Consider the following 21251-nt stretch of genomic DNA (forward strand, 5'->3'; position numbering starts at 1 on the left):
AAAAATCTAACCTAATTCTCTCACAGTGTGTATTCTACTATGACTCCATTTCCTTCCCCTTTCTTGTGTATGTGCATGCACTTTTTGCATATCCATGTTTTATGTAACTCTGCCAGGTGGGATACAGTTGTGGCAAGTCGTGATTGTGAAACTCGTCCATTTTTGTATCCATACTGCTGCATGATGCAAATTCTAGAATTTGTTCGCAGTTCAGCAGCAGCTCAGCAAGTTTGCTAGAAACTTTGAGACAAGAGCTACATATTGATGTCCACACTAACCCCGAGGTTAACGTGCTCCCAATGCTCCTACAGTACACCCTCATAACTCATGTCAGCTAATGTTACATTTCACTCATTTGCATCTTGTGTGGCTCTGTTGGAGACAATTGTGGGATCTTGAAGGAGCAGGTTGAGCAATGCTGTGATAGGCGGCACAGGCAATCTAAATCAACATCTCATCATCTTGAAAGTGGCGTTTCTTTTGTCCTGACGTCACAGATATTCGCATTTCTGACACATACATAAACCGCACGCCCACCCACAGACACACGGGCCTGGGAACGAGTCTCATCTTGTTGAATTGTAGAGGAGGAAGTGAGTGTTGAGGTTGGGGGTAGGAGGCAGGGGCAGCTCTTTTCTCTGACACACCGTAGCCCCTGCCAGTCCTCAGTTACCTCTGCTGACAGATTAGATCATCAAGAACAACCACTGGGAAGAGAGAGGAGAGGGGAGGAAAGAGCAATTCGTTTCTGAAGTAGGAAAAGCACTGTATTAGACCTGATTGGCATGTCAGACCTTGGCCTCGGTTTGACCCCTTTAGGTTTGTTGCCCACAGATGAGGTTTATGCTATTGAGTGCGCTGACCTGTTAAGACATGACCCTTCTGCTGCCCCCTTTTCAATCCCTGCTGCTGCCGCCTCCTCCCAAGAAACGTCAAGAGTCCTCTGAGGGCTGGACTGAGACAAACCCCGGGAGGGCCCCGCAGATGACTCATCTACAGATTTTTTTTAACATACCAGTTTCATTGAGAGGCACTCTGCTGTTATTTCGGGGGGTGTGTTGTTTTGGGTGTGTGTGTGTGTGTGTGTGTGTGTGTGTTTGTGTGTGGGTGTTTTGCCACTTAGTTCAGTCAGCATGAAATTAGAAAACCTTACTTTGATATAGCATCCTAAAATAATACTGTGATCACCATGTAGTCACAGTTTGGGCTATGTCAAATGAAGATACACAGATTAGCTGCAGCGTTGTTTTTGTTGTTGTCGTTGTTGTTTTTGCATTAGACATTGTTTTACACAAATCTGAGTGACATATCCTTTCCTATCAAAGGGGACCTACTATGCCTTTCCTTTTTTCTGTCATAAATATCTTACAATGTCAAAAATGTGGCCAAAGTTTAAAATAATGAGGTAAACATAAGTAAAAGTAATCCACATGAACAAAAACCTCAGACTTCAGACCGTTCTCAGTGCTTTCTTTCCAATGTTTTTTCTACTTTCAAGTCAAACTGACATCAGCTTGTGACCGATTTCTTTATATGGTCATTTCCAGGCACACTACTTCAGGTGTTTACATTGCGTAACCTAAATTCTAACATCAGAGAAACATGCAGTCTTGGTTGCTGACGTTAATTTCTCTACGATTTCTGATCATATTCCTGCTGCAACATATCCGGTTGTAAAGATTTTGGTTTAAAACTTTTATTGGTAATTTTTCATGGTAGAAAGTGTCGTTATGTTCTGTTACAGTCATTTCTTGGCCACAAGTACACTTCTACATGTAGCTACATGCCAAGTCAGAGAAACATGTAGCATTGGTTGCAGATGTTGTTAATCTAGCCCCGATTTTAGATCATAGTCCTGCTGGAACATGTTCAGTTGTGAAGATTTTGATTTAAAATGTTATTGGTAATTTTTCATGGTAGAAAGTGCCGTTATTCTCTGTTACAGTCATTTCTTGGCTTCAAGTTCACTGCTACATGTAGCTACATGCTAACATTTGGGAAACATGCGGTCTTGGTTGCAGATGTTGTGAATCACTCCCTGATTTTAATCATATTCCTGTTGAAACATATCAGTTTTGAGGGTTTTGTTTTAGAGGCCTTTCATGGTGAAAATGCTGCCATATCCTGTTACAGCCATTCCTTAGTTGCAAGTACATTGCTACATGCTAATATCATGTAAAAATGTAATCTTAGCTGCAGATGTTGTTAATTTCTCCCCGATTTTTGATCACATTCCTGCTGGAACGTGTCCGGTTGTGAAGATTTTAGGTTAAGGCTTTTATTGGTAATTTTTCATGGTAGAAAGTGCCATTATGTTACGTTACAGTCATTTCTTGGCTACAAGTACACTGCTACATGTAGCTACATGCTACATCAGGGAAACATGTAGCCTTGGTTGCACATGTTGTTAATCTCCTCCCCTTTTTTTCCTGCTGGGACATATCCAGTTATGAAGGTTTATTTCAGTGGCCTTTAATGTTCAAAATGCTGCTTTACTTACAGTTACAACCATTTCATGGCCGCAAGTACACTGCTATATGTAGCTACATGCTAACACTAGGGAAACACATAGTCTTGGTTGCAGAAGTTGTTAAGCTCTCGCTGATTTTAGATCATATTTCTGCTGGAACATGTCCAGTTGTGAAGATTTTAGTTTAAGGCTTTTATTGGTAATTTTTTAATGGTGGAAAATGTCGTTATACTCTGTTACAGCCATTCCTTAGCTGCAAGTACACTGCTACATGTAGCTACATGCTAACACTAGAGAAACATGTAGTCTTGGTTGCAGATGTTGCTAAACTCTCCCCAATTTCTGATCATAGTCCTGCTGGAACATGTCCAGTTGTGAAGATTTTTGTTTAAAGCTCTTATTGGTAATTTTTCATGGTAGAAAGTGCTCTTATACTCTTTCCTGTCTTTCCTTAGCTGCAAGTACACTGCAACATGTAGCTACATGCTAATGTTAGGGAAACATGTTGTCCTGGTCGCAGGTGTTGTTAATCTCTCTCTGATTTTAATCATATTCCTGCTGGAACGTATCCTGTTATGAATGTTTTGTTTTAGAGGCCTTTAATGGTGAAAATGCTGCTATACACCATTACAGCCATTCCTTAGCCGCAAATACACTGCTACATCTAGCTACATGCTATCATGTAAAAATCATGTAAAAATGTAATGTTCATTGCTGATGTTCTTTATATCTCCCCAGTTTTGGATTATAATCCGGCTGGAACATGTCTGGTGATGAAGACTTTTCTTTAGAAGTTTTAATTCGGCTGCAGTGACGATGCTGAAAGCGCAGATATGGAAAACACAGAAATGTTGACCAGTCACAGCAGTCTGGGCTTTTTTTGGGAGGGGGGCTTCAAGAGATAGGCACTAAAACAGAGTTTTCAGACAAAGGGTGAATAACGCAGGTGTTTCAGCACAGACAATATGAAAAAAACAGTTGTTATTTTTTTTAAACATGAAAGCATATAATTATGTTCAACTAGAGACCAAAAATATAAGTTTTAACCTGGAAATGAGCATCGCAGGTTCCCTTTAAAGTCAGACAAGGAGTCAATTGCCGCTTTTAGAAAGTTCTGTACTAAGACTCTTTTATCTAGAGCCACATATGTGCCCCTGCTGGCCTTCAACTCAGTCCTGCCCTACCTTTATATGTGTCTCTCCTTGCCCTATTTTCCTCTGTGCTTTCAGGCTGTCTAAGGTGAGATGCCCACTCACTGGATTTGACTTATTTGCAGAAAGCCAGGGTCTTATGCATAAAGGTCAGTTTTTAAAAGATACAAGCTTATTCTAAAGGTTCTAAATCCTACTGCTGCACGGACATTGATGACACCTCGCTAACAGCGACAGTGAAAGAGCGAGATACAACCACAGGCATGTCAGAACTCGCCTGTAGTACTGAGAGGGGGACTGACAGACGAGAGAGGTGAAGAAGGGGAGCAGCTAGGGAAGCCAGGGATGATTTTGTGTAATTTTGCAAGAAGCAGTCTGTCGCAGATTGTGATCTGACATTCGGCACCTCACACAGCGCTCTCTTTTACACATATCCACAGAATCTAGTGCTCAGCAAATCTGAACCAGATGTGAAGTGTTTTGGGACCCCAACATCAACCTGGCAAGGGCAGGTCTCCGCCTGAATTATCTGGGTGGGGTCAGCAGTGTAGAGGGGACAACTTAAGTGGTCTCGCTGCACTTTTGCACGGGTCATTAGAAAGGAGAAGATGCTCCCGAGGTAGGAACAGAGTTGGCTACAAGCAGGGCCATGGAGCATGAATGGGCAGACTTCAGATTTCTGTGGGGATTGCTCAGGACCGGGTCTCTCTCCGTCCTCAGTTGTGGCTGCAGGGCCTGGAAGAGCCACTGCTTATCTGATAGATCCAGTAAGGGAACAGTTGATTGCCTTAAAGCAATGGGAAATGCCTTCCTTGCTCCCTCCCTCTTTCTTCCCTCCCTCCCTCTGTATTCTCTCACTTTTCCCCTCTTAGTTTCTTGAGCAGTGCCTCTCTACCTTTCTCTTCCTATTTTTCTCCCCGCTCCCTCCCTCCCTCCCTCCCTCTCTCTCTCTCTCCCTCTGCCCTGCTGTGAGTAGGTGGTTCCTTGCTGTACTTGATTGGTGTGAGTCTATATAGGAGGAGAGACGCTCTAACAGGCTCAGAGTCTGGTGGTGCCCACTTGCCACACGTTCCCAGTAGGACTACCTGTTTTTTTTTCCTGAGAGGATTTACTTTCTTGTGACAGCATGACGGAGAGCAAGAGGAAAGATAAGAAAGGGAGAAAGAAGGGGGGTAAGAAAGGACAAAAGGAGAAAGAGGCCGATCCTGCTACAGGTAAAAAGAAATTAAAGGTGGTTTCTGTGTAACATTTTACGTATATCCATATGTATTTACGTGTGAGTGAGACAGAGAGAGACATGGAGAGAAAAATGTGTGAGACTGAGTTTGTGTTACTGTGTCACGGAAGTGTGGGATAAAATAAGTATCCTCTTGGCTTGTCAAAGCTTGCCGCTGAGTTGTCACATGGACTGGTCTCCTAATGTGGACAGCGTGTAGAGGCACATCTGGTTTTGGCAGCACTTTGGAGCTGTAGGGAAGTCAAATGATATGACTTGTGTACAAAATCAACTAAAGTTTCAGCTAAACCAGCTCTGGACCGCACAGAGCAAGTTGGATTCTCAGCTCTCTGAAAACGAACGACCGGCTATAACTGTGCATTAAAGATTTTTCGTTAATTCATTGCATGGTCACGTTTTCACAAATGCTCTGCCACATTTCACAGGTTTGAAAAAAGTCAGCTTTCTTTTTTCAAACCGTTTTATTATGAAGTGATGTTTGTATGAGAATACAATATTCCATTACGCACTTTTCCGACTGGGTTAATAACTCAACAGTTGCTACAGTTGCTTTCTCCTTAATTATGAGTATGTGGTGAGTCATCCTACATAAAAGCATGTGTGTATATTTGCTGGGAGCTACGTTGACATAGGAATAGTATGGGAGCTGCTCGTCTCTCGGAGTCACAAACGTAGCAATGTGCTTGCTCAGTGGTGGATCCTACAAGCTGCAGCATGTCACTGTAGTTTGACCTCAGGTCATGGGGGAAGCTCAACCCCCGTCTCAGTGACACTTTAAGGACAATATCATGATTATCACTGTGGCCATTCATTCTCGGTGTGATCAGATACTGTATCTTAGTCAGCTTTTCTTTTGATGCTGGTGGCCATTTTGTACCTGCTGATGTCACCTCTGTCAGCGTCCAACAGATAACCTCAAGACTGGGTTTAGCTCACATCTTCACATTTTCCTGTAGATAATTGTATGTGGGTCTTTTCTGTATTTGAATTCTGCCCCTTATCAGCTTCACTGTGCTACTGTAGTTGTTTTTGGCATGTGTGCTTAATTTTCTTGTTTTATTACCCATGAAAAGTTTAATATATGAGTAATTACTGGTCCACGTTCCAAGTTTGATTGTGATCTATAAACATGTGAGATAAACAGCTTCCCAAACTACACGGGAATGCAGAATATTTTTTGGCATCTTTGTTAATCTACAAGCACAGCTGCCGCACAGAGAGAGAGAGAGAAAGAGAGAGGAGCTAGTCGGGTTTATTTTTTCCACTTTTCACAAAATGACACAAATGAAAATAAACTGTTTATTGTTGAATTTTTATCAATATGAATTTTAACAGTGTAGCTGCTGTTGTCCGTGTGTCAGCTGGCACGGGTGATGTCAGCTTTAAATAAGAATCTGATCTTAAATCACATCATTGTCCTCGATGAAAATGCCGTTTATTCATCACAAAGCTGTGTAACCTGTGTGAAACTATGACCACACGCTCATGTCTGATGCCTGTTATGTCTGCTCTAATGGAAAACTTCACGCCCAACCACCTCAGGTGTGTTCTTGGCCTGCAGCTCCAAAATGGGTCATCCAAAATAAAAAGAGAGGAACCAAACACCACCTTTAAAGATGAATCCTTTATTCACTACGTCAACCTGATCTGGCTCTTTAATAAATGCTGCCAGCTTTGTAATTATCCACCAGTGACATCACTTTGTGGAGAATGCGGTTTATCAATAAGTCATGTTCAAAAGAAGTAATCATTTGCAAATCTGGAAACAAGTCTGCACAGCCAGAAGTGCAGCGATGCATGATATATCTACTAATTAAAAATTAATTAAATGAGTATACATGTATACAGCATCAGAACAGTATGCCAGCTTCCTATATCTACTATGCTTGTTGTCTGTGCCCACTTCAAAGGATAACCATAGATCTCTTAGTGAGCTAGCTTGATCTGTTGGCGTGTTGACTAAGCAGCACAGTTGCACCAAAATGTACTGAAATGTGCTCAGACAGGCCAATGGAGATTAGTGGCTGTTTTGCTGTGTTTGAGCTGAGTGGAGGTATTACATGGGGATTGCATGTCTACCAAAATATGGATATGGGCAGTTTCCCAGTTTGTCACACAAGTGCTGCCTGACAGTGACATTTAAGCATGTGACCGTCCATGTGAAGGAAAGACCAATAAAACAAGAATGTAAGATAATATTTTTGTGTTTAAGTAACTAAAAAGTCTTATTATCGATGTTAAAGTTTGCTGAATATCCACGGTTGGTCTCAGAGCTTCCAAAATAGATAGATAGAGATAGCTTGTTCATCACTGATTTTTCACAGGGTTTATCTGATGCCACATATTGATTTAGGTGCATTGTTGGAGAATACATACCGTTAGGTTATTCATTGCACCACACTCTCGGGGTGCAGAGCCCACTCTGGACACATACGGAGCAGCAGAACGCCAGACGCAGTGAAAGTTTGCTTTCACTCGCCTCTGCAATAGCTGCTCCTGTCATCCATCGATCTGATCTGATCAGCTCTGATCGGATTGACTGATCACTTAACAACCCTGCTAATCAAACTCCACAAACTGCTGCTGAGGGACCAAAAAAAACTGCGCTACATTCATGGACCCACAAAAATCTCTGAATCTAGGGAGGGGACACACAATGATATAAACAAACAGACAAAAAAAAAAAAACAAAAAACAAAATGTGTCGACCCCATCCCTGATACCTCCCTGCCCGACGGCATCAGCTACTACTACACATAGAGTCTAATTCTGTGGGAAACACATAAAGGTTTCCTTGTAGTCATGGCCAGTGACGCATATTCCTGTAGGCAACATCGTCAGCTGCCCAGAAAAAATGCTTTACATTTTTAAGTTTGTTTGAATGCTATTTATTTCAACTTCATCAAGATGCTATTTCACATCCACTTTTTAATCTCTGCAGCACCGTGCTGTGTTGTGCGTAATACGTTATACAAGTTCCTGTGTGGATGAGGTGTGTCAAAATATAATTGTATGTAATCCAGCCCATAAGCGCTCTGTGAAGGTTGTTAGACTGTCAGTCAGCCGTCACCGACATCCCAGGAACAAGACAGCATTGTCTCGTGTACCATACGTTCCCTGAGAACTTATTTTCCTCACATTTATTTAAGGAGATCACCTAACAGCAGGTACTTCTCAGCTATTATTGCCCCTTCACTGGCTATGACGTCTCCAGCATTTGGACCAGAAAGTATTCCAAAGTGTTGATTTATTGCACTCTGCTGCTGCAATGTTACATGACGATTTCCTCTCACGTCTCTTTTTTTGAACGGTATGCATATCGAGGCTGAAAGTTGACACTCTTCAAATAATGTTGCAGGACTTTTCTAATGAAACAGTCCCATGGTTAGAAAAGGAAAACTCCTGCAGACGCTAACAAAGACGTTTGTGCAAAAATGTTGGTCTTAACTGGAAAGAAAAGACCCCAGAGGGATGGAAAACTCTGCAACTTAGTTGTCTTTCTTATGAATAAGACAAGGAGAGCAAATGGCTGCAGGCATTTCATCAAATCTGTCATTAACAGAATGCAACGTGAATGCATGTCTCACTTTTTTTCATCCGTAGTTAGAAATCCCTGTACAGTCTGCCTGACCTGCATAAATATTCTCTTGGAAGTGATGATGTGGTAATCCAGAACTTCTGCCATCCATCTTGTATTATGTCAGGACAAAGCACAACAAGTTCCTTTCTGACTGGATTTGCGTGCATAGTCAGAGTGGTAATAATTAGTTATGGAAGTGAAGAGTTGGCTCCTTCATTTTGTGCCAGATGCGTTTTTCTCATGTACTAACACCTACCACACCTTCAGAATTCAAATTGAGCTACTGAAGTTATTCAGCAACAAAATGTTTTATAGAGACTAGTCGTCATATGAGGTGGCGGTGAAGCCTCAGACAACCTCAGCTTCCAATTCAGGTATGATCTTGCTTCATATAATTGCTCTTACAAAATTGCCCTGTAGTGTGCTCGTACAAACAACAACTGGAGAACGAATCACAAAGCCAGCGAATTCAACTTCAACTGACCATATAAACAGCATTATAGTGCCTATAAACACCTGGAAATCAGCGCAAGTAGAGATTTTTTTTTCGACGTCAGTAACAGTCTTAACATGGCTAATTAAAACCACAAATTAGTAAGCAAACAGAAGCCTCTTGATGGGCGGTTCTCAAAGAAAATATCTAGAGACAAATCATGACAAGCTTTTAATCTGAAAGCAATCTGCAGATGAAACTTAAGAAATTGCTGGTTTATTAAAGAGCTTCTGTGTAATGTTGTGAGCACTTAAGTTTGCTGTGATGTCACAGTGTTAACCATCTCCAGCAATTACTTTACAAGTGGCCTTATATATACACCAACAAAAAATATATATTCATACAAAATAAAAGCAAAAAATTACATCAAATGTAGCATCTTGGTTGTGCCCACTTGTGCATGATTCCCCTACCCCTCCATTGTTCTCTACCTCTAATTAACCTGTAAATAAATCATCATCCATCCATCCATCCATCCATTTTCATAACTGCTTATCCTCTTGAGGGCCGCGGGGGGCTGGAGCCTATCCCAGCTGATATTGGGCAAGAGGTGGGGTACACCCTGGACAGGTCAACAGACTATCACAGGGCTGACACATAGAGACAGACAACCATTGACACTCACATTCGCACCTACAGCCAATTTAGAGTCACCAATTAACTTGCACATCTTTGGACTGTAGGAGGAAGCCGAAGTACCTGGGGAAAACCCACGCTGACACAGGGAGAACACGTGAACTCCGCACATAAGAGCTCCCTCTTGGGATTGAACCAGTAACCCTCCTACCCACCCTAAATCATCAGTATTTAGTAAGATGTATTCAAATTAATGACTGTTGACCAATGTTAGGAGCCTGACAGGAGGACAGATGTGTCTGTCTGAAAGGGTATTACACATCTAGCAGAAACTGAGTAATCCCATTGGATTCCTCTCTAACTGTTGAAGTGTAATACAGTATTCGATCTGGTTTAATCTCCCAGCTCATGAGAAACATAACTCTTTGGCTTTTTTCACAAGCCCGTATTTAACATTGCCTCCTTCCAGTGTGTGTGAGTTCATGTGTTGGGAGCGTCTGTTCACAGTGTTGAATTGGGGAGTCGGTGAGAGCCAAAAGGAACCAACCATGGTGAAATGCCATGTAGAGCTTTATACTGGGGTGGTGATCGTCAGTGGAATCAGTAGTTTTAAGAACCTGTTCAATTTACAGGTAGTGATTTCATTAATGGTTACTGTAAAAAATAATAGTGGAACAAACACAGTTGCTAAAATTGGCCGTGTAACTTGCGCAACATGTTAATTTATTTGTACATCGTGTGGCTGCCAGTAAGAAGCAAATTTCAAGGAAGTGATCAGCGATGTACAGTATTTGCATGCAGCTGCTTGTAGCACAGTCAGGTCATTCAACACCACAGTGTACAAAAATAGTATGAAAATTTCCCGAACATAAAAGTCATTTAGTAGGCAGTCAAACCAGGACAGAGCAGGCAATGAGTTTCACATGACTTTTCTTCCCCAGTAATGCTTGGTTCTTTATGATAAGTCACAACAGTCATTATTGCAAAAGAGCAATGAAACACAGAGATCACAGACAAAGACGTGGGGGGGGTGGGGGGTGGGGGGGGGGGGACTGTCATAGATTTCTGAGAAAAAAACTTGAAATTCTCTGAGAAGTCACAAATTTACAAGAAAAATGCCCTCAGAGCCTTCTGCCAGAAAGTCAGGTGATGTAGCAAAGAGTGACAAAGTCCATGTAGGCGGGAGGAACAGCCATCGTGAGCAATATGGGGTTCAGTGTCTTACTCAAAGATACTTCAACATACGACTGGAGAAGCTGGTTTTTGAACCGCAGATCCTCTGGTTAGTGAAACTATAGTGGAACTGTTTTTAATGACAACAAGAGGTCTTGATTGGACGTTAAAACAACCATCAATCAATGTCTTACTGTTTCCTGGGATTCCGTCTTTACCAGTGGCGTCTGTGTTGTGATGAAGTCAATCCAACCGTGCAAAGTGAAGTGAACCCACAATTTTTCTTAGATTTTTTTCTCACACATTTTTTTCTGAATATTGCCCCCCTCCCTGGGACAATTTTTTTAAACCTACGATGACCCTAGTTCACCACTGTATTAAACAGTTTGCATTAAAATCTACTGTGTTGTGCTGAAATGATATCGCTGGAAAAGTATAGATATTGTGAAGCAGACTTCAGTTGTGAACTCATTATTTCCCATGACGGTGATTTAGGGCCGACTGTAAACAAAGATGTCCGCACTTTGGTAATAACAATAACTTGTTGTCATCCAGCGGTTATGTCCACCAGCTCTTTCACACAGTGAGCTATTGAGTGACACTTGTACACAATTTACACTCTTGTTTCAACTGTTGTCAGTAATCCAGTTTGAAATGTGGTCGATCTGAGAGTGCAAGGCCAAAAATTTATATCCTATTACAAAATCAAGTCGGTTAATTGGCAGCATGTCCTATTGCAGTGTACTGTATGCTATGGCACTGCAGATCTGGACAAGTAGCTCAGTTACCATATGCATGAAAGTAGAGGTTTATCTAAGCACCAAAAGTACTACACGTCTGTACATACTGTCTTGCAAAAACAATAAGTTAAAGTAATCTAATAATAACCAAATGTAGACGCAGTTTTGTGATCACTCAGTGTGGAGGAAGACCTACTCTCTAGAAGGGGTGGACAGAAACACAGCGATCGTGACCAGTTGAGAAAATGTTAGTTCCAATATGTTCAGGGCACCAAACTGTTAATGGAGACTAGTCCTGCTGCTTGTAAGCAAATACAGATGATTTGGCCTCTTCACATCTGGATACAACCAGGAGAAACCCTGGATAGTAGGTTAAAAGTTGAGCATTGATCAAATCAGAATAGCTGAGATGATTAAAAGTTAACAGGCAGTGTTGGTTTTCTTCATGTGTTTTACTGTCACAAAGAAACACAAAACATATGCTATTCATTTTAATAAAAGAAACACTATTAGTAGCATGTCCGAAGAGTTTAGTGAGAGAGAGGTAGAGTGTTTCGAGTCACATATAAACAATGTAGCAGATAATTATTTGGGGAAAGTGTATTGGTTGTGGTGGGAGGCTGTTGAAATGATCTCCTTGAACAGATGTTGTGTTACAGTGACTAGTGTGCGGTGTCTGAAGACCATTCCCACATGCAGAACCCATTTCTCTGGCCGTCTCACCATGTAATTTGTCTTTTGACAACGTGCAGCGAAGTGACATAACACCAGAGTAATCAGGGATACTTTGTCTAGAAGGGGAAACACAAAGGCATGCCTCGGATTCCTTTTCTAAGCTCCTGGAAGTAAAACAGAAATGTTAACTCAATAATATGAGCAATGCATTGTTAATTCATCAAGTGACTTTGTTTTTGAACCTCTCTCTCTGGGGCCGAGGTCTCCAACTGTTACCCAAGGCATGAGCTGTTGACACGCCGGTTAGGCTTCTATTCTCAAATTTGGTTTTTATAGTCCATGTCTGCAGCTGCCCCTCCGCTTCAAAAAGAGAGAATCAGGCTGTTGTTGAGGCGAGGGTTTATCATTGCTGCCTGACACTTTTTCCACTGGTGTAATGGAAAATGAGATAACCATTTGTCTCAAAGAAATGATTCTATTTCCAGTGATTATCAGCCTTTATTGTGTTGTCGGAAAACATTAATTGCACTTGGTAAAATTAACATGCTTTATGCTAAGCACCGTGAACTTGATTGTGCTATATTTAAGTTGTGTCCATCAAACTTTATAATGCTCTGCTTTTTTTCACATCTGTCATTCCAATCACGAGCGACTGCTGTGTATTGCTGACCAAGCCGACAAAGGATGTTCTTTTTTAATTTTTAGAAGTTTATGGATTTGTTGTGTTAAGTTTGTGTCACGCAGATTAAGCAGCTGGAAAGATACCATTAAAATTATTCATTAATGAAGACATAATTCAACATGGACATGAAGATTATTCTCCAGTGCGATATAATGTTAAACATCTGCATGTCGAGGCAAGAGCGTCTGATGGACTCCTGTGTCTTCATTAGAAGTGTATCCTGTAGATGGAGCAGACCCTCTCACACATCTGGCTCACTGTCTTGATGAGAAGTGCAGTCCTGTGTTTCTGTATCTTTTCCAGGCAAGGACAAAGCTTGTTTAATTTGCTTGGCAAGGACAGAACTGTGTCCAGGCAAAGTACTAAATATTCCTTCTTTATGGTGCAACCTCATTCCTGCTGTTCCCCGACTATGACTGACAAGGCTTTCCTCAGGCAGTGTGCTGGGTTTAGTCTGGCAGAGCACAGTGTGTATGGGAAGCATGTACATATGCAGACGAGAGAGCATAAGTACTTATTTATAGCAGTTTACTAATTAGAGTCAAATAAAAGTTTTTGTACCAAATTAAATTTTGTATCTTAAAGGGTTACTCTGGTGTTCAGCCTGGACCCTATTTTCCCATGTCTTTGTGTCTAAGTGACTAATGGGAACAACCATTTCTGAAACTGGTCCAGTATTGAGTGAGAGCGCTGCAGCCAGCAGCCGCAGAACAGGCTGCGATGTAACCACAGCATCCTTTTCGTAAGTCCACTAAAAGTGCTTGTTTTGCCACTGACAATCTTAGTGTGTTATTTTAAGTGTATGGAAAGGATCCCTACAGAGATAGACCTCTGTCACTGAGTAAGATCCTTTAGGTTTGACCAGACACAGCCCCGAAATTGCTGTCGCCAATGTCACCAGACTCCATTAAAATAAATAGTGATTTTAGTGTGTATAGAGTCAGCATATTTTCACATCTAACTGGGTGAATTAAGGGTTTATTTCAATCAAACCAGACTTGTTGATTGTTGGAACAGTGTAAAGACAAACCAAGACAGTATCTGTGGGTTTATTTTGTGTCTGCCGACTTGGAATGAAGTGTGTTTTTACAATGATAAAATTACTGTTTATTTGGATGGAGTCTGGTGGCTTTGGCAAAAGTGATTTTGGGGGCTGTTACTGGTTAAAAAAAAAAAAAGGATCCTACTCTTTTACAAAAGGTCTTTCTCTGTAGGTATCCTTTCCATAGTGTTGCCAGACACTTAGAATAATAATCTGAGCCTGTCAGTGACAAAAACAAGCACTTTTAGTGGATGCAAATGGATGGGGTGCATAGGCTCAGAGTGGTCATACCGCAGCCGTCTCGCTCAATACTGGACCGATTTCAAAAACTTTTGTTCCCATTAGTTACGAAAACATAGAAAAACAGGGTCCAGGTTAAAAAATACAGAAGTTGTCCTTTGAGAACAGCTAATGAAAATATGTGCTGAAGCCGGTCATCAAACATTCCACATGCATATATATTACAGTCATGTAGTTGCAAAACTCTGTGTCATTATGAACAGAATAAATGATTCAGTTCTGGTGAGTAGCCATTAGCCAGTGTAATGTGAAAATTAGGGAGATCAGTAGACCATAGAGCATTTTGCAGTCTGATCTTTATTTAACATCAAGTCTCATAAAGTACATTACATTTGTTAAATAACAGAAAATATTTAATGAAGAACATCTGGAGCATCAGGAGTCTCATGTTCAGTACATGGTCTTGCTGGAGGCTATCAGCAAAGGCACACTGCTTGCAGAGTTGATTTGAAATGGCGATACAAAGTATGTGTGCAGGCTGTGTAATGTTATGACTTTTTACAATTTCTTACTATCCCAAACCCTTTTGAGATGGTGAAATCTTAAGCTAACTGCTGGAGCAATCTTAGCACAAAGACCCATCCTGAGAATAAGCTCATTAAGGTTACTGAGTGCCACGGCACAAAGGCACGTCTCACTTGTGTTAGAATCTTTGTCTTTATTTTCCAAATGCCATGAATATCACCACTCACATCACTCACATTTTCCAGCAGGAAGCTGTTCACAGATAAAAGTCCACTGTCTCAGCAGCTTCAGAATAATTTTAGTAACAAATAGCTGCTATTGAACTAAGAATAGTTGTTTTTCCATTGATCTGAGCTGTTTGTGAGCTATTTTAAATTTGACATTTCACTATCTGTGATTCCAGTGGAAATCAGCACAAAGTGTACATCAGACAGAAAGCTCTTTTAGTGTACGGGGTATTCAGTATTGTAGAATGATCGTGCTTTTCTGTAATGTAAATTAACTTCGTATTTCATCTCATTTTTGCCTCTTAAATTGGACACATGCATGCTGCTTAAGTCATAGTTTTGAGAAATTATTATCATTAGTTTTGGTCTAAATGTCAGTAAACATCAAAGGTCTTCAGCGCTGTCAGTTATCACTCTACGATTACTTTTCCGATTAAGCTAATTCCATTAATATCATGTATTTCAAACAAAAAAAAAATCAAGACATCTCCTTCTATAGGCATCAGATTATTAGGTGAGACAAAACATAGATACACAAGGATGGATGGATTGTAGACTTTACTCAGCATCAACTGAGAAGTTTTTCAATGCCTGGTATCAAAGAGATCTATGGCTGATACTAAGAGCTGCGACCTCCGGCTCCTATCAGGAGTATTAGTGCCAAGTGACCAAAAGTGTCAGGGCGCACAAGACATACACGTGAGGTACTTGGTTGCTGTAGACAGAGCTCTTCAGTGTCCATCTCTAAAGCCCTACGTTTTGTTTCAACACTGAGACACTCATGAAATGGGGGATTTGGGGTTCCTTCGCTAGAAAATGTCTAGTGTCAGCGTTAATTTCCTGCATTCTGGTGAAATTTTTGCACCAGTTTGTGCTTTTTCCTCACCAATTTATGGTGTTTGCTACTTTCATGTTTTTATTGGGAGGGACAAATGCACATATTCTAAATAATGAGAGGGATGTGTCCCTTGTGTCACCCCCGCAATGTTCACATCTGCCAGGCTTGCAAAGCTGTCTGCGTGCGATCACCTGTGTATGTGGCTGATACGTTGAGCTGATTTAGGATTAATAATTAACAACAGGGACTTCTGCAGAATTTACATGGCCTTCAAAACACCACAAAAGAATACACAAACAATAACTATATAATTATATAATTGCAGGCACGTATCACACTGTCATCGACAGTGGCAAATCTGAAGTGTGAAATGTTGCTCTAGACCCAACCGTACCCTGAATCCATCACAACTGTCCACTTAAATCCACAAAGAAAATGAAAAATGCAGCATCATTAAGGTTTTTCTCTCTGTGCAGACATGTCGCCTTTACCAGGTCAGTGAAGTAGGACAGCCTCTCAAAAAAGAGGACGACAGGGGATAATTTTGGTGCACCTCTATTTCAATGTTTAATTGAAGTCATTACCTATGCATCCTTCACTTTGCTTGTCACGCTTTGTTTGTCTTCGTTCTGCCGTCATCCTTTGGAGGCGATGCACAGCAAACAGCCGTAATTTGCGGGACTGCTCAGTTTAGCATATGCATGAAATTGTAAATGTTACACATGGAGAGAGAGTGTTTGTGTGTAAGGCGGAGAGAGGGGGGGTAGCCCCTGGTTGACCCCTGTTCACCCCTTCTCTGTCACTCCGCCCTGGATGAGTCTTCTCCTAAACATGTGTGCAGCTGTCAGCTGGCAAGTGTTTGCGAGCGTGTGTGTTGTGTGTGCATGTATGTGTGCATTTGGACAAAGATCATTTTTCATATATCAATTAGATTTTTTCCGCCTGATAAAAAAAGTTACAAGAAATTACAGAATGTACCATCACACATATTAAATACCATGATACATCATGTTTGAACATAGCTTATATTTTTGCGAGGTAATGCAGCAGATGAAAGGGTTATGATAAAAGATTTTCTTTTTCATGATGTCATCACCACAAACTAGTTATTATAGTATCAAAGTTTTATTGGCTTTTCGTGTTTACCAGTTGCCGTTTATTGCACATGAGTTTGTGGCCGCAAATGTTCTTCATCAGCTTGTCCATGTTTGCTAAATATTGCTTCAGGTGTTTTTATAGCAGCAAAGCTGGAGTGAAACTCAGCCTGTTTATTAGTCTGAGGCAAAGTTGATAATGTCTCTAGTGACAACATCTGGTGGTCACATGAGAGAGTTGTTGGCTCGGTCCGTAGAGATGATGATCGGCTCTGCTGCTCTGTCCTTCTTTGTCTCCCTGTCTCTCCTAAAACACCAACACAATCATAAACCAACTGTGCAAACCAAAGTATAATCAAGCTCGAGTCCATGGCGGTTAATAACACTGAGTTTTTCTCTTTCTCTCCTGTTTAGCTGCGGCTCCAAAGTTAAAACCGATGAAGAATCCAATAATAGTGGATGAGGGGAGAAAGCTCATAGTAAAGTGTGAGGCCACAGGGAACCCTCTCCCCACCTACAGATGGTTCAAAGATGGCAACGAGCTGAAGAAAAGCAAAAAAGTCCGAATAAGGAACAGCCTGTGAGTACAAGTCATCCATGTCCCGCAAACCCAAAACAAACAGTGTCAGAAGAAAAGAGATGGAGGTGCTCCAAAGTCAAAGCAAGGTTGCCATTATCAGCAGACTGTGCTAATGCAGTTTTTCAGGAAACTGCAGTTTGAAGCTAATTTAAAAATCAATATCAATGTGGAAGTTGAATAAAAAAAACATTTATTCAATATTTGGAATTACAAAGACTTATTTCTGCATTGAAATGTAGTTTAATGATTTATACTAGATCAAGCCAATTTATCACCCCTGCTTATGGCTGCATGTTTTTCTCATACAGATAGAAAGTTACATTTAGAGGCAATAAAACATACCCACTCTCTATTCAGTACATTCACAAATTACCATGTTTGACTTGATGGAAAGCAACCAGTGGCTAATATCAACTTTAGCTAGACAAGACCCTGTATATAACTGATCTTTCAAGGTTCAATTACAAAAGTACAACAGGACAAAGGCCCACAGTACCCTGCACAATTGTTGTTTCCTGCTATGATCCTATTCCATGGATGTATTGTAAGAGCTGTGCACAATTCTCCATGATGGTGCCAGTTCGTTTGAATAAAAAATGCCCAGTCAAACAAATTTTCTCTCTGTCGTGCAGCTCACACTTCACATTAGACTGACACCACACATACAGATGAGCTCTTTTACACTTCAGCAAGAGTCATAATTGACATTGCATTGACTTTGACAGGTGTCCTGTCAAAAGTTTTACATATGTCTCTTTAATGATAGCGATCTGATGAGAAAAAATGCTTTTTAGGCTGCAGGGGATTTTTTTTGTTGCAGTTCCACAGTTGGCCACTGGGGCACATTTGCAGCATGGCTGACTGGCACCGCCATATCCAGCTCTCATGGTACCACTCCTATGATATGCCAATGTTTTCCGACTCATTTTGGCTCATTGCCAGGACAAATATATACAGATATTTTTGACGACTTCATTGTAGAGAACATCAAGTTATTCCTATAGTGAAGTAACATATTACTGTGCATACTCATATGATGGTCGACTGGCAGACGCAGACATAAAACACAATGCTTTTGAAAATTTGCACATTCCCAGGGGGAAAAAAAGACTACATGTAAAAATGTCATATTTGTTTTTATGTTGCATTTTCAAACAAAACTGTAAAATTCATTCTCCTTTTAGCCACAGCAAGAGCAAATTTGACCTATTTTGACAAATTAAAGTCGCAGAATGAAGGCATCATCTTATTGGCCTGTCACATCGGCAGAAATGCTTATTCTTGATATTATAATCCCAATTTTTGGCCTATGCGGGTATTTCATTTTAAGGCCTTTCTCCTGCCAAGGCCGATATCTTGCCAGTATTATCATGCATCCCTCCCTCATTATATGATGATATAATTAAGGCAACTGGTTTAAGAGAATATCTGAAAATATTTTATTGTTTGGTATATCTTAAGAAAGAATAAAAAAGCTTAAGTAGACAGTATTGTAATAAAACCTACCGATGTAAGGGTATTGACACGGGCTGTAAAACCAACAACCCTTTTTATAATACAGTATACTAGTGTTACACTTGCTTCTATGCTTTCCTATTGTAAGCAGTTTTTTCCCCCTCAAATTTGGCCCCAGACAAAGCGAGTCTGTATCCCTATCAAAGCAAAGAGCTGTTGCCATGCTGCTGCTTGCCCTGTTGTCTGCCTCTCTGTCCCCCATGTTTCCACTTGTTGCGTTTCCATGCTATTTCCTCCCTGCCCTGATTCCCCTGACTCAGCTGTGTGAGTGTTGTCTCCCACAGGAAAAACTCCAGAGTCCAGATCAGCAGAGCAAAACTGGAGGATTCTGGGAATTACACATGTGTGGTGGAGAACCCGCTGGGAAAGGACAACTCCACTGGCACTGTCAACGTCCAAAGCAGTGAGTACTGACTCCTAAGCAACAAGTGAAGTGGCACAGATGTACACTGTTGATGTTGTCATGACTGCTCTCTTGCCAAATGAGAGATGAAAAGGAGCCATCGCAAACAGGCATGTAACAATGGTAACATGCATGAAGAGCATCTGTCCACACATGTGGCTGTGGCCCATTAATCAGTGGGGCAGTATGTCGTATGTGGAGATGAATGGAATTTAAATGCAATGTATGGTGAGGTGTCTCAGTTTCTTATTCACTGCAGTCTGCCGGCAATGTGAAATCCCACAAAACTACACAGCACAGTGTCTTTGACCGTCACTAGCACACAAAAAAGCAGCAGACTATAGAGTGTAAAATGTAAAACACAGCTCGACAGAATATGAAAGTTGTAAGAGAAAAAAAAGTGTCTTCAGAGTGTGTGATAGAATCTAACAGGCTCCTTCAGTGGTGGTGTGTGTGCATTGCTGAGTTTTGCAAAGTACTGTAGCAGATGAAAGAGTTTTGATAACAGCTGCTTCCATTTGGTGGGGTGGTGAGTTTGTGTTTGTTCCAAGCAGTGCGGGTAGTGAGTGTGTGGCTGCTATGGGTAGCTTGTTGTCTGGGTGGATGGAGCCAGTATAAAAAATATATTTAAAGACCTTACAGAGCAGATACGATTCATGTAGCTGTGCCTCAGCCTCGATCAAGGGAGGACTTGATGATTATCTGGTTCTGGACTGACAGAGAACTATACGGCAGGTTGTCTGGCACAGTGAGTCAGAAACTAGATGTTCACCTGGATGAAAACGGCTACGTAATGTCTCAAGACTTTGATGCTGTGCAGACAAGGGGCTGTGATGTTGAGCAGAGTCAGTGCAGATTTTTTTCAAATCAAACTTAATATACGTGACAGCATGTCCTTACTATTGCAGCTGAACTGTGTCTGAGTCTCATATATTCATTATACTTTAACTGCAAGAACTAGAACTGAAACAGCCCAGGTGCAAGAATAAAACGTTGGCATTGAACATGTCTGCAAACCATGGGTATGTTACATGTGTGCATTTCATAGTATGATGCTCAGATTACATGTATATGAGCTAAGTTTCTCATCAGGAGGAGGGGATGGATGTAGTTAGTTAGTTAGACCAACAAAAACAGGTATTTTTTAATGACTGGCCAGGTTATTTCCAGCCATGTTTGTAGCATCAAAAGTAGGTATTTTTTTGGAAAATGTTTGGGACATTTCCAGCAGTGACAAAAGCAGGTATTTTTTAACGTGAGTTTGGGGCATTTCCAGCCGTGTTTGTAGCAACAAAAGCAGGTATTTTTTTTAATCATGTTTCGGGAAATTTCCACCCATGTTTGTAGCTACAAAAGTGGGTAATTTTGATAACCGGCTGGGACATTTCCAGCCATCTTTATAGCGACAAAAGCAGGTATCTTTTATTGGAGTTTGGGGCACTTCCAGCCGTGTTTGTGTTGACAAAAGTGAGTATGTTTTAATGAGAGGGCATGACATTTCCAGCCGTGTTTGTAGCCACAAAAGCGGGTATTTTTTAATGACAGACTGGTACATTTCCAGCAGTGTTTGTAGTGACAAAAGCAGGTACTTTTTAATACCAGGCTGGTAAATTCCCAGCCGCCTTTATAGCGACAAAAGCAGGTGTTTTTTATCAAGGGTTTGGGACATTTCCAGCCGTGTTTGTAGCTACAAAAGCGGGTATCTTTCATCAAGGATTTGGGACATTTTCAGCCATGTTTGTAGCTACAAAAAGGTATTTTTTAATGAGAGTTTGGGACATTTCCAGCCAAGTTTACAGCGACATAAGTGGGTGTTTTTTTAACATCATTCTGGTAAATTTCCAGCCGTGTTTGTAGCAACAAATGTGGGTATTTTTTAACAAGAGTTTTCCAGAGATTCCAGCAGTGTTTTCAGTGACAAAAGCAGGTTTTCCTTAAATGACAGGCCAAGATATTTCCAGCCATGTTTGTAGTGACAAAAGCAGAGATTTCTTTTAACAAGGGATCAGG

General features: G+C 41.0%; 1 protein-coding gene across 3 annotated transcripts in view; it reads left to right on the top strand.

Moving 5' to 3' along the window:
• Window positions 1–21251, top strand: part of LOC125898908 (pro-neuregulin-2, membrane-bound isoform-like) — an 86520-nt gene that overhangs the window by 20956 nt on the left and 44313 nt on the right. For 2 of the 3 annotated variants that reach the window (XM_049592964.1, XM_049592963.1), the window contains exons 2-3: window positions 17158–17323; window positions 19123–19241. In XM_049592964.1, coding sequence (XP_049448921.1) covers window positions 17158–17323; window positions 19123–19241 — 285 coding nt within the window. Of the gene's footprint in view, window positions 1–4612; window positions 4836–17157; window positions 17324–19122; window positions 19242–21251 lie in introns of those variants that run through there. The other variant, XM_049592962.1, reaches the window with a different exon arrangement.

The sequence above is a fragment of the Epinephelus fuscoguttatus genome, linkage group LG12, assembly GCF_011397635.1.
Source record: "Epinephelus fuscoguttatus linkage group LG12, E.fuscoguttatus.final_Chr_v1".
Taxonomy (NCBI): domain Eukaryota; kingdom Metazoa; phylum Chordata; class Actinopteri; order Perciformes; family Serranidae; genus Epinephelus; species Epinephelus fuscoguttatus.